The sequence below is a fragment of the Periophthalmus magnuspinnatus genome, chromosome 15, assembly GCF_009829125.3.
Source record: "Periophthalmus magnuspinnatus isolate fPerMag1 chromosome 15, fPerMag1.2.pri, whole genome shotgun sequence".
NCBI classification, from domain to species: domain Eukaryota; kingdom Metazoa; phylum Chordata; class Actinopteri; order Gobiiformes; family Gobiidae; genus Periophthalmus; species Periophthalmus magnuspinnatus.
In genome coordinates, this window is record NC_047140.1 from 17,328,436 (window position 1) to 17,343,440 (window position 15,005).

Genomic DNA, 15,005 nt, shown 5'->3' on the forward strand with positions numbered 1-15,005 from the left:
TCTAGTTTAAATAAAAAAGGACTCTCTCTCATCTGAATCATCACTACCTAAACCACAACAACTGCAGCCAATCATTAATCAGAGCTAGTGCAGCCTCTGCAGCTCAGTAAGTGAATTCTGAAGGTTCTGAACTTATATGTTTCCTCTGTCTGCAGGTTAAGGCACTGAACCAGGTTCAGTTGTAAATGTTTTTGTTTAGTTTTTTTTTACAGCAAAAACTCAAGCTACATATACCTACATATACCATACCTTTAAGCCTAAAGTAGAGTTAGTGTCATTATATGCTTTGCTTTATATGCTACTCATGTTATATTCCAAAACCTGGCTCTACTCAGATACCAGAATTAAACCAACGACCCTACCTCCAGCCTGGAGATAAAAACTGTAGTAGCGATTACAAGTAATGAACAGGTTACTGCGAGTATGTCATCTAAATGTCATGTTGACTCTGCAGTGGAGTGTTGTATGGTCTGTGTCAGGTTCACAAACGGCTGTGATAAAGAGCAGCACCTGAGGCTCTGGCACTGGAGGACTGCACCCCGGGACCCTCATCTGCTTGTGATGTCACTCGCATCAGACCAGACACCATCATATTTTAGTAGTTGACTAGTCAGCAGTTATTTGTGTTCTACATTTAAATTGGGTTTAAATGACATTTTAACATAAAGTTGAAGCATGCTGACTGAAGGCTCCTAGATACAGAATATTTACGAATAAAGTGGAAATCTGAATCTTTATACGTTTTTGCCATTTTGATTTAATAATGCTGCTGTATTTATTTTATGGCTAAGTTTTACCACCACAAAGAATAAAACAAAAAAAAAGCTAAGTCAAGACAAATCCCAGCACATTATTCAGCATTACAATCAGAAAAAAGTTACTTATTTTAATCATTGACAACTCAAACATATCCGAGCACAATAACAGCCAAATCCTGGGTTGGATAAAATGTTGCTAGTGCAAAAGTAAGATTTACAACGAGAAAAAGACAGTGATAACATGCTGAGTCTGAGAATATTAGAATAGATACAGAGCTTCTTCTTGAGCTGAGACTGATAAAACACAAAAACCACTCTACTTTGTAGTCTATTCCAACATGTGGTCAAGGCAAACTAAATCAAGTAACCCACGAAGTCCAGTTACATTAACACACAAACAATACATCATGACAAGTTAACAGCACAAAAAAGGTCGGATTGGATTTAAAGCAGAACTAAGTCATTGTTAAAGAAGACATATTGTGCTTATGTCTCCATATTTTCCAGACTATAAGTCGCACTTTTTTTCCATAGTTTGGCTGGGGCTGCGACCTATACTCAGATGTGATTTAAATGTGAAATTATTAAAATATATAACTTCACATTTTTGTTATTGTCACACTGACAACTACGCGAGGGCACGGTAAGCTTGTTTACCAGTATGGCAGCCATCTCCTTCCAAAGGGCACTTCAACTACTTCCGGAGCAGACAGAGTTGTTTGTGTTTGGTGTTTATAATACCTGTAAGAAAATGTATTTGACTTGTTTTCTTTTATATATCTCATATTTAATTCCCTCTTATTTATTTCCCCTTCATGTATAAAACCATAAAGGTGATCATTTTCAACTGGAAAAATATTGTAAATGATTAGTTTATCATAAGTCTAGTTCAAGGTTACGAAAACTACTTCCTGTTTTCCGGTTCAGCCTTTTACACTAGTCTTATCCGAACAGGTTTGTTCACTAGCAGGCCAAAGTGGTATGTATATTTTCTATGCGTTCGTATGCAGTTTTGTGTAGTTATAATCTATGGCTCATTATGTTATAATTTGCACATTTTAAATTGCAATATTAATCTCAAAAACGGCTTAATAAAAAAACAAGTCTGTTGACTTTTGTGTTAGAAAACTGTGAGGCCCAAGAGGAGCAGATGTTGACGCTTTGTGGAAAACGAAATAGGCTCAGAGCAGTGGGCATATGCTGGTGGCAGTGAAAAAGGGGTTAATCTGCAATATGGCGTCTTGAAAATATAGGATTAAAGACTGTCCAAACATGCACAAATTGTTCCAAATACCACTTCAAGAGGGTAAATAAAAAGGGGAAACAAATATAATATAGTTAAAAGCTCTGAAAAGTTGATTTTGCATAATAGGTCTGCTTTAAGTATGATTATTTCGTATTATATTGCAACGATTAGCAGAGTTTGTGCAACACTGGTCTGAATATTTGAGAAACACTGCTATATGGGAGAAGATTGTTGCCCAGAGGCATTATTCATTACACTGATTAATGTTGCGTTCCATGTTACAGATTTGAACCTAGAGGCAAATGTATAAAGACTGGATTAGTCAGAGTGGCCACGTCACTGGTCTCATGCATCACACTAATTATTAAATATGATATCGTTTTAAGGTGCACTTTATGTAACATTTTTTATGCAGTGTCATCTGAATGTCTCCATAAAGATGTTACTGCTGTGCCTGTAATTTTCCACTGTATGGCATTTAAGATGTCTAGCATGCATTGGTTCATTTACAGGTGTTTTTACTGCTCAAAAATGCCTTGAAAAACAAGTATTCTTATTGTGATCGGTGTCGCCACGAAAATTTGACCTGTAACTTGGCCAAGTACCACCACTTGCTTGTCAGTGTGGCAATAAGGCCAGTTTAATGCTATATTGTTGAACATTCCAGGCAAATGACATCTCAAGAAAGTACACTTTTTCACTCAAGTTAGCTGGGTTATGGTGTAAACCAAATTTTAAATGTAAAGGATTTTAGATTTTTGTATCAATCCATCCATTTTCTTCTGACCCGGCCCCAGATTTTTGTATCTGATGTAAAAATGAACAGCCACCGTTTGCATGTCTTTACCCCATGTGTGTTCCTCCTCTTAACCCTCTTTGGACAGATTTGCCCCGGAGCAGGATGTGGCTTTGATTTTCTCTCTCATTGCACCCTTCTGGACGCCTGAACACCCTTGGGTCCCCCTCATGTCAGCAGCCACAGTGCCACATGCGTCCCACAAGATTCGGTTAAACTGCTCAGATAAAAAGATACTGTCTATTCACTGTAACAGACAGTCACTGGGACATAGAGATGTGGGCATCGAGCTAAAGCGGCTAATGAGGCTTTGTATGGACAGCACCAGGAGTAAGATCCATAGAGGATGGACAAGTGGAAGAGGATACTGTCACGACCAAAGACAAGAGCAGAGATCAATGTTAAAGGTCTATAAAGCTTGGGTACAGTGAACCCACATGGGGTCTTAAGTATATATATATATATATATATATATATATATATATATATATATATAATATTATATATATATATATATATAATATTATATATATATATATATATATATATATATATAATATTATATATATATATATATATATATATATAATATTATATATATATATATATATATAATATTATATATATATATATATATATATATATATATATATATATATATATATATATATATAAACTAGTAGTGATACTCATAACAATCACATAATAATAAAAGGGATAGAAGTGGACCTATTCTTATTTATTTATTTATCTTTTTTAAATATCATTGTAGTATAAAATTCGTATTGAGTAGGACCCTCCACCAGAAAAGTTACATAGGTAAGTGATTGATTTTTTTTTTTTTTTTTATGACAAAAAAAAGTCAGTAATTTATTAATCACCACCATTTCCACCCTGCAGCTAACCTTACACAGCAAGATTGATTGTCACGATATTTGTGAGTTCACAAGCTCACGAAAATCCATCTTGTCATGCTCACACTGGTGCGACTCACTGGTTTGGCGGACCAATGACAGAGCAAGACTGAGGGTTGTGAGGAAGCCAAAAATGAAGCAGCCAAACAAACCAAAACAAACATGGTGATTTCAATAGATGCACTTCAACCTATTTTAGCGAAAAGGTAAGTGCTTTGTGCATTTGTGGAGGTAAAGATCTCAACACGATGTAACAAAAATCTGTTCCACTGCTGTGATGTTTCGACCAATCAGATTCAGATATTTGTCATGATGTTCCACTTTTTCCACGAACATTTTCAGTGAGAGCTGTTCCAGACTGATAAATGTGTAGAACTCAGATCAGGGTTCTACACACTAACTTTTAAATAGCTGCCTGTGGGTTGTCAGGGCCAATAGGGGGTCTGTGAGCTGACGGTGGAGCAGGAGACTGGAGAATGTGGCACATCTTTGAACTAATGAGATTTTGGGGACAGTTCTGGACACCTGTCTGAGCTCATATAAGACTCTGTCCTCTTCACAAATGAAAATTGCTCCTAAAGACAGTGGCAATATAAAAACATGCTGCGATGCAAATGAGGACTATGGGGATTTTTCAGGGCGCCATTCACACAGAGAACAGAATATTGGGAATATTGGGCTAATGAAACGTGACAACAATGGTTTTAAGTAGAGAGCCTGGGTCACATGTGATTATAGTCAATTTAGTCATCAGCAGGATTATTGGAATCTACTGTGAGTCATGGGAACAACTTAGAGTCCAATCAAATTATGTTGGTTAATTCTAGTCAGCGACATAGTGCTGTTGGTGCTTGCACTAACACAAAGTCAACATCTGCATAATACAAACCAAAATTAATGCTGGATTTTCATGGTACTTTACACTAGCCACACTGGTTTGGTCCTGGTTTGAGTCCTTAAGTGGACTTCATTTGGTCTTCTGCTAGTCCTGGTCAAGAGGTTGTTATAATCTCTCATGAACCACATCTAGAGCTGCCACCTCCATGGATATGCTGCTTTGCTTGGAATGTTCCATGGTATGACATGATCTATCAGATCTATGAAGAGGCGATCTTGCAGCAAGAATGCATGTTTTTAAAGCAAGATGTAAAACATCTGAAATTGCAAGATATGTTTGATGCCCATATTTTTCCTGGAATTTACAGAAAAGGCAATAAAAATATCTGGAGACAAGCAGCAAACAGAAAAGTTACATAGTGTACCGATGAAATACCAAAGCTTAGGTATCTGGAAGTAGTTTCAAATGTCTAAAAGCACATGCTATAGTTCCTTTAGAAAGACAGACAAGGTTAATAGGCTAAAGTAGACATCATGTAATGATTGATAAGCCAAAGATTTTTATTTTTTTATTAAGGACCAGTGTGCAGTCAACTATAGGTTAATGTCAAGAAGAGTCGCACAGACCCCTGCGTTTGCTGTGTCATACCAAAGAGTTGGAGGCTGGAAATGTCTGCCTAACCAGAGGAACAAATGTAAATGTGATTCTATTTAAAGGCCATTGTGCTTCATTATCTCGTGTGATGTGAACGTTATACAAGAACAAGCTCCACAAAGGGACGAATGACGAAGCACGGGCCATTACACTGACATTTAGAGAAACCATCAGGGAAGACGCTGTTGGAAGCTTAGCAGTTAGTGGTCACGTAAAGAAGCACTATGTAACATTTCTAGAGGAGAGTCTGCATGGGATGTTCCACAGGATGGGATATACTCATCTATCCCTACGGAGACAAGCAGGTGACACCGGACAGATACAGGACAGATCTGTGAAGAAGTGATTCCTGTTCTTAGTAAGATTGTATATTTTTTAAGCTATAAAAACACATGTAAGATTTATAATTTTAATACCATACTGAGGGACACTGCAGGCAAAGCTAAAGAAAATGTTAAGTACAATTCTAAAAAGCTATGTGTGAATATGACTTATTTTTGTAATCACTCCTTTGAAGATAGTGAGGTACAGATCTTACCCAGAGAAAAGAAATGGTTTGAGAGGGGGGTTAAAGAAGTTATTTTTATTAGAAAAGACAATCCTCCCTTGAACAGGAATGGGGGCCTTAGAAAGCACCTGTTTCCAATTTGTAATTCCATCCCCAGACCCAAAGTAAACAAAGGGTACAAAAAGAACAAGAGAGCGAACCAGTAAGGCCATTAAAGGTTGAATGTAGGCCGTGTTTACAGTTTCAGTGTAGTTAGCTCCTCCCTTCAGACAGATTTAACTTTGGCTTTGGATCATACCTGGATGACTCAGGGATTACAGAGCCATACCATCATATATTTGAGGTGATAATTGCTCAGTAATTAGAGAACCGCCAACTCGAAGGTCAGAGTTTCAATTCTAACTTGGTTAGTGCATACTTATGTGTTATGTCCTTGAGCAAGACACTTCACTCATTTTCTCAGTGTATGAATGTGTGGTGTGTAAATGAGCATAAGTGGTCAAAGGGGCCACAGACTCACTTCCATTAGTTTACCCAAGGACAGTAGCTTACCATCCCCAGCTGTGGAGAGAATGAATAATGTGATTTAAAGTGCTTTGAGTGTCCAATAAAGTGCTATATAAATCATGTAGGGGTGCAGGTTTGATGCAGGACCTATGATTAATGCAGCGTACTTTGCATGCCATTATTCACACAAAAAACTGACAAATATGCCTAATTAATTTTGACTTTTAATTATTATTATAAATATTTACAATTAAATTGCACAACTGTAGTCTAACTGAGTTTAAGGCATTTATTTTTTTTATTTCAGAGGGGCTTGATGTATCTCTTACCCATTAAATGTATAACTTCATTATAGTTAACCAAATTAATGCACGGGGCTTATGGTTATCATATTCTATCTGCTTATGTTTTATTAGGAAGAGAGGGGAAAAAAGAACGAATTGTGCCACCATATTGAAATTTTAACTAAAACTACTTAAACCTTTAATCATGGACTGCACCCAAATGCATGTCCATTAAACGACTGTACAGCTGCTGCCTTTGTCTTTATCACTTCGGGGAGGGTTGTAGACTCCAGGCATGTTTGTCTTATCATTTAGAGCCTACCTGCAGAGCCTCTGCCCCTAAAACATTAACGATTCTTGTTCAATACCCTGGCCCTTCAAGCAGTGACCTCAGGAGAATATGGAACTGGATTTATGGGGGATATCAAATGGTGTGGACTAAATTTGTTTTTTACGATATTAGAAGAAGGGATTAAATCAGCAGTGAGTAAAGTATGGATGATGTTCTTCTTGACAAAGTTTATAAAAATAATAATGCAACACTAACGCGCACATATATAGTAGGCAAGGTGAAATGTTTTGCATAAGGACATAAGGAAAGAATGCACTAGACTATTAGAGCCACTGCTGCCCCATTGTGGCAACTAGTATTCCCAGCAGTCTCCCATCCAGTTTACACAAAAAAATATATAATTCAAGTTGTTTTTTTGTTTTGTTTTTTTTGTGTCATTGTCACATTGGGCAGTAAAAAATACATAGAACTGAAATGAAATAAAAACTCACATTGCACTTTGTCCTTCCCTGACAGAGAGCATAGTCCCTGTTAAGTAAAGTTGAAAAACAACTCCAAATAAACAGATTGTATCCAGGTCTGACCAAGGACATATCCACCACCACCCACTGACACCAACCTTAAAACCTCACATTCTCCTCCTTAACATTCAAACGGGCCGCAGTGATAAATATCCATGTGCAGTTTGTGATAAGAAACCACAAATGAGCCTTTTAAAATGCACTGTGGGCCTCTCAGTCCAAACCCCGCTGTTAGCCAAATGTTTCCTGACAGGTGCGGGAGCTTGGGGTCAACTCTGTGTGTATCTTTAAGATGGTCTTTTAATTGTATTGGTGAATGCATTGGTTTTGTCCTTACAGTGTACTGTAAGATATACTGAAGAGGAGCTTTCAAACTCCCTTTTACACATGCATTGGATCAAAGCCTCTAGCATTACCCAAATGGTCGCCTCATAGCCTGTCAGCCCAACCTATGTCTTCGTAGCAAAAGACAAAGTTTAAATCTGTCAACTTGACAAGTCTTTGTAGGAGTGAAGACGTTTTGCTGCTCATCCATTTCTTTTCATATTGCTGGTGGACACTCCCTTATATCGGTCTGAAGGGAGGGGTTAACTACACCGAAACTGTAAACAGGTATTATCTCAGCCTAGTTCCAGCCTTAACTACTCTATTCAACCTTTAATGGCCCTCCTATTGTTCTCTTTAGTTTTTCTTTGTTTGCTTTGGGTCTGAGGATGGAATCATAGATCTGTGAGAGATTATGTCTCTGGCCCCCATCCTTGTTTAGTGAAGGATTGTCTTTCCTAACAAAAGTAGCTTCTTTAAACACACACAGACAACCTGTGTCTTCATTGTTTTTACATGAGGTGGATTCTCACAAAGGCAAAACAGTGAACTGAAGAAGCCACATACATGGACATGACCTAATAGTGAACCAGTGCACCTATTTGCAATGTACAATGTGTTTTTAAAATACTTTGAACATAAAGGTACAAGATTAAAATGCCACAACTGTATCTATGGATAATTATTAAGACATTTTTCATTTTTAATTTGCCATCAACCTGTTAGCAATATCTTTTTCTAGTTGTCTTAATATTGTGTCACATTATACTCCACCTGCTTGTCTCCATGGAGATGTTATTGCTTTTCTTTTCTTTTTTCCTACAGTTTGAGATTAAACTTATAAATGTTTTATGGACAAAAGCACCAGGCCAATTTACAGGTCAGATCTGTGGAGAGGTGTCCCCGCTCACAGTAATAATAATGTATGTTATTCAAAGTATATTTTCAACCACAAAAACATCTATAATGTTTAATGCCATTCTGTGGAACCTTCCAGGCAGGAAAAGCTATAACAGCAAATAGAAGACCACCCCTCAACACCAGAAATAGACAATATCTATAGAATATTCAAAGTTTTGCATGATTCGTCAGCTAAATATAACTAGATTTATCTTGGCTGAAAAAATTGAGATGTCTTCTGAAAGTTGAAAAATCCACCCGGAGCAGGCTCATATTATGTTTTCTTATCTCTTGAACCAACTTGTACGGCTTTTATTCTGACAGTGAGTCTCTAAAGAGGAACTCTGAGTCAAATGTCAAATTAAGTAATAAAAGAGATGGGCCTATCAAAGTGTTTAGAGACCGTCGCTCTCAGAAGAAGAAACTTTAATTGAAAGTCATTACAACTTTTTCTTTTAACTTTTGAATGAAACCACCAATAGACCAATCCACAGATATTGATAGCTTAGACAGACACAAACAAAAAAACTATTAAAAAATGCTTTGTTCAAAAATGAAAAAAAAAAATGAATAGATATGTTTTTTTGTTTTGTTTTTTTTTACCAAAAAGAGGATATTGCACTTCTATAAGGTATTAATTGTTAACAAATTCCTAACATATTTAGATCACATGTTTCCTTTCCTTTTATGGTTTTGAAAATGCTATATTTACCGTAAACAATGTATTCAAATGTTTAATTAGTTTCAGTTTTGTTTTTGACACTTTAGGTCCCCCTCTCTCTGCATAAGAAGGGTTTGAATAGTGCCTGGGAGAGATCACAGGATTACTGAATCATGGATGACATATAAAACCACTTGAGGCATGTTTTGATGAGGAAAAAATGTATGCATCTGGAAGACAATTCATTGGGCAAAAACTGTTATTAAAAACACACATTATTTGAGTTTTGTGGTTGGACAGTCTCTAAATCTACAATCTAAAACTAACGCGTTTAACAATCTTTTACTAACTAAAACACAACAATAGCTAGTTTATCAAAGCTACTGCCCAAGAATGATAAGCTAACCATTCTATCTGCCTCTACCACTAACCAGCAAGTAACAGCTTCAACATACACAACCGCACCCTAAAAAGCATATAGCAGGTTAGACTACATTTTCTAGTTAACACAATTATATTGTGTATCTTCAGTTCTGTGCCAATGTTTGTTTTTAATTTAAGATAGAATTTTATCAAAAAAAGATAATATCCTTGTTTTTTGGGGGTTTTTTCCAATGAAAAAAAAAAAATGTGTTCCTTGTGTGTAAATTGTTCCTGCATTTTGGATGGAATTTGGGGTATTGATGACAAAGATAGAAAAAAAATATTAGAACAATTACACCTCTGTGCTTCTTTTTTTTCTTCACAGATGTGTACCACAGGTACTATATCACCAAAGGAATTAATAATTACAAAAACATGTAAACCTGCGATATGCACTTTAATACTTTAATACATCTGGTCCTCATTGACACAGCAGAGACCTCCAGACTATACCACACCTCCAGCTCAAGAGGTCTCCCAGTATCAGCCTCTCCTGGCAGCCTCAGTAATGGAGTTCAGACCAAAGATTTATGTGCACTGCCCCTCTCCAGAGACTTTCTCACTTGTCAGCTCAGCGGGACCCACTTTTACAATGTGACAAAAAGTAGAGATGTTTTGCCTTGGTGTCACTGCACAAAATGAAGATGGATGAAGGATCAAAACAGTGGAATACAAAAACAAACATTCCTCAAGACTTGAAGTTCTAAGCAGCTGGCTGTACGGGCTTAAATTAGGCTATCCTATTCAGAAGGTACTCAGAAGATGTAAATAGATTGGGGCCGCATGATATGAGAAAAATATGTTTTTAGTACTTCAATATTCCTGTATTATTTGAATATACTTTTGCACAGAATACATTTGATTACATTTAAAGAAAAACACTCATACCTAATTTATTAGTTCAGAATCTAAAAGAGCTTAATCCATGAGCAAAACAATGCTTAAGTACTTCTTTACATTGAAATACATTGATGTGCATTTTAATTAATTTAATTAAAGGAACTAGTGTAGAAGTTCTCAAATAACTCAGTGTCTACAAAAAGAAATTGCATATTTGTGTGGAAAGGCAGAATAAACTCAAAACAACAAAACTTCACCTAACTGACTCCTGCAGTATCTGGTGTACCTTATAGCCCCTATACATCTATTATAATTACAATATAATAAGTTGTCACCTAAGTTTTTAGTTGAATAACTGAGACACCATTGATCAATTGACATAAAGGAACTGTATGTAAGATTCTGATTATAAATATAAAAAATTAATTAGGGGCGACAGTAGCTCAGTTGTAGAGTCCACTGACCCACATGTTGGTGGTGTGATTCCAGCCCTCACAGATGAATGCTGTTGTTGTGTCCTTGGGCAAGACACTTAACCCGGTGCCCCCAGTGTCTGTGTACACTGGTGTGTGAATGTGTGTGTGAATGGGTGAGTGGTTCCTTGATGTAAAGCGCTTTGAGTGCCTTGAAGGTGTAAAAATGTTATATAAAAATGTGACCATTTACTATTTACCATAAATTTAACATTTGTGTCCCCAAATACAAGATAAACAAAAATGTTCAAATAGCTTTGACCAATAACAATTGTTCTGCTGATTTATTCTTAGTTACAAAGACATTGGACATGACATTTATTTATGTTATAATTTAGTATTTTGGTTTAATTCAATTGGACAATTATCCAATCAGAAAGCAGAATGAGCCTCTCATGAGTTTCCCATTTTGTTTTGAAGTTTTTGGTTTAAACCTAAAAGGCCTCTCTGATCTGAGTCTTCACTACCTCAACTCCATCATGAGCAGTCAATCATTAATCGGTGCTTCCACATGAGACATGGCAATATACTGAGAATGAGAAAAACTTGCATGTGTCTATATGCAGGTTAAGGCACTGGCAACCCAGGTTCAGTTGTGATTGTAGTACCTTTTAGGATACTATACATACAGTTCCTTTAACAGCTAAATGCTTACAACACTATAACAAGCATGATCCCTCACCAGTCAGGCTCACAGGTGGTCCCAATCTTGCTGACGGTGTAGCGGTTCCAGCCCAGCACTGGGGGGAAGGTCCAGACAAAGGAGAAGGTCCAGACGAAGAGCAAGCCCAGAATGGCATGTTTGGCCTGGAGACGAATGTTCCCGAGCGGCCGACAGATCACGAAGAAGCGCTCAAAGGACAGCACAGCCAGAGACCACAGAGCCACGATGCCTGCAACACACAAAAGTCCATCTGGGTCACATCTTTTATTTTCTATTTTAGTTAAAGGTGTGATGTGTAACTTTTCTGGTGGAGATGTTATTACTTTGTGTAGTATCAATATCTCCATGGAGAAAACCAGGTGACGCCACCAGGCCAAGTTACAGGACAGAAATGTGGAGAAGTGGCCCAATTCACAAAGTGCGTGTTTTTCAGCAATGAAAAACTGAATGAATGCAAAGTACATTTAATACCATACTACAGAACATTCCTGGTTAAGCATCATCTTCATGGAGACAAGAAGGTGGCGGACCTTCCACCAGAAAGAGTACTTTAATACTTTTAATTATATGTTTCCTATAGTATCAGAACTGGTACTAAACTATGGTCCTAAAGTTGTAAGAGATAAAGTAGTTCATCAATAATAAAAAGAGTTTATTGGAAAAATAAACAGCAAAAGAATTTCTCCAATTGTTTTACAAACGCAGATATTCTTATGTACTTATGTGGCATATGCCAAACTCAAGCCTGGGTACCAAATCTATCCCGTAGTGTAAATATATTTGGCCATTAAAATCATATCAAATGTGCTTTAGAGCTGGCCTGACGGTTCATAGCGCATGCAACACTAATACTACAAATCCCAGAATGCTTTGCTAGTACGCTGGCGTGCAGTCGAGACCGGCAAGCGCCCCTCCTTTTCTGTTGACACTCATTAGCAACCAAGCTACTAGTCACCTTGGCCAAATTAATTACTACAGAAAGAGACATGTCTTTTTAATTTCTCATATGTTTGTAACATCAAGCTTGATTTTGAGTTTGACACCCCTGGCTAATGTAGTGGATACACTGGACATTGGGATTAAGAGACAGGGTCAAGGAAAACCCAACTAGCATTACATTAGCATTAATATAGCGTGACCATTTGAGAGAAGACTGAATCATGGACATATTAGTAGGACTCTAAGCTAAAGGGCTGGGGTTGGCTAATTACTAAATGAGCCCATTTCAAGGCCCTATAAACTTCACTTATTATATTTCAGTTACTCACACATTGCAGTTTACAATAATTAACTTCTATCTTGGGAATAAGTTACACCCTCTTGTAACACAGTGCTTTCATTTTTAATTGCATTGTCAATATTAACTGTAAACTGACACTAGACAACTATTGACGAAACCTTGGACATGTGAGTAACAGGCTAAATGGTTGCATTCACGTTCTAAACATAAAAATGCAGATGGTTTGACCTGGTTTATGGATAATATCTTTGTACTTACAGAGTCTGTCCAGAGGAAATTAAAACAGGACAAACTCCAACATCTTAGCACAAATTAACTATGGTGAATCAATTTTGAGTATGAAAAAGTGGAGTCATTAGTCAATCACCAAAGGTTGATTTGATATTTGAAGAGACATGAAGAACAGGATCTTGAATGGTAGGACTGTAGAGCCAATCTCTATCAAATAATTGTGTAGTTTAACATATGTGGAGGTTTGGTCTGGATGTTTCATTCAAAAACAATATTGTATGTTATTGCTTTGTCAAGAAATAATCCACAGTATGGCATTAAACTTATTTATCCCCATGAAGTCAAACAAGCAACACGACCAGGGTATGTTAGAGGTCGCATCTGGGGGTAGAGATAAGTCCACTCACAGTGAGAACTGTATTTTCAAGGTATTTAGCTAGCAATAAAAATAGCCATAAATGCCATACTGTGGAACATTCCAGGACAAGCAATAACATTTCGAACCCCCCACCGGAAAAGTTACATCCCTGTTATGAGTTATACATTCTTTGTTATATGTCATTGCTTATTGTTTAATGTTGACGTGTATTCTTCAATAAAAAATCTTCAATGAACTTCAGTACAGCCATGGACCAGACAGCCTAGATCCTTATATCTCCCATAGGCACCAGGGTTTCAGACAGAGGGGTATAGACGGAGATCAGTGGAGAGGAGTGGAGGAAAATATATTTATGCAGCACTACAGTGGGAACATGGGACTCTGGCACAGACAGGGATCAACAGTGTGACTCCAATAAAATGTATGTATGTATTCTGTAAACTACTTAAACTTGGGGTACTGTATCTCATCTGAGCAACTTACACAACTGAATGAGTCATAGAAGCAACGTGACAAATGTAAGACAGATGTACAGGACAGTGAGTTTGTTCATGGAAAATATAGAACGGAAAAAGAGATAATGATTTTATTCTAATTACTTCTGATTCTGATGCTTTTAAGTTTGTGATGTTTAAATGTGGCAATGCAATTTCCCTCAGCATTAAAATTTAAGTAGTAAAAGTCTTTATCTATCTATCTATCTTGTACTTTTCTGTAGAATTCAAAATCCAAAAATAGACACATTTAGCTACTGTAGCAACTATAAACATGATTTTAAATATCGCAAAACAAGTTAACTGTTGTAATACCATTCTAACAGTCAAAGGCAATTAAAAGAGCAGAAGCAGGCTATTAACACATGAGAAACATTTATACAGTTTCGAAAAGCTAATGGAAAATGTATTTAATTTAATAAATGCAGGATAGGTATGTGTTTAAAAGTAAATTTATTGTTTGAGAAATGTGGATTCCTCATGTGAGTAGGGTCAGTTCTTGAAAGATCTAACCATAGATTTTATAAAGAAGTGGACTAAGCGAGTGTGACGTCACCCATAGCGTTCGGCTCCAGTCAAATGAATGTCATCGAGGTTAGAAGTTATAAGGGCGAATTTGGAGTCGAGTTCCATATAAGGAATTCCGATCGCGAGTATCATAGTAAACAAAGAGCCAATCTGGAGCGAAGCTGTTGAAAGTAACGCCCCTTCCTGCCTGCATCGCCGGTTTAGCAGGGGGCAGGCGCTTAGCATTAGCAATCAAACCTGTTGCTAATGCTAGATGGTGCAATCTCATGGAAAGAAAGCGCCTGATTTGTCTCTTATTAATGTTCATATCTTGAGTTACAGATACAATAGCAAAACATAGGATCATATACAGCGGGTCACTGAACATTTTAAGACCTGACTGCAGCAGAAAGGGGAGACAGGTTTCTAATATAAAGTGAATTGGAGCCAGAGTCGATGGAACCGGAAACGAGCCCATGATCACTTCCTATTTGAAACGCAAGTTAGCTTTGTCCATTGATATAGTCTATGGATCTAACCCATAAATTGGC

General features: G+C 37.0%; 1 protein-coding gene across 1 annotated transcript in view; it reads right to left on the bottom strand.

The window, feature by feature from the left end:
- valopa (vertebrate ancient long opsin a) overlaps nucleotides 1–15,005 on the bottom strand; it is a 38,272-nt gene that overhangs the window by 14,316 nt on the left and 8,951 nt on the right. The window contains exon 2 of the mRNA XM_033979584.2: nucleotides 11,622–11,832. Within this exon, the coding sequence (XP_033835475.1) occupies nucleotides 11,622–11,832 (211 nt within the window). The remainder of the gene's footprint in view (nucleotides 1–11,621; nucleotides 11,833–15,005) is intronic.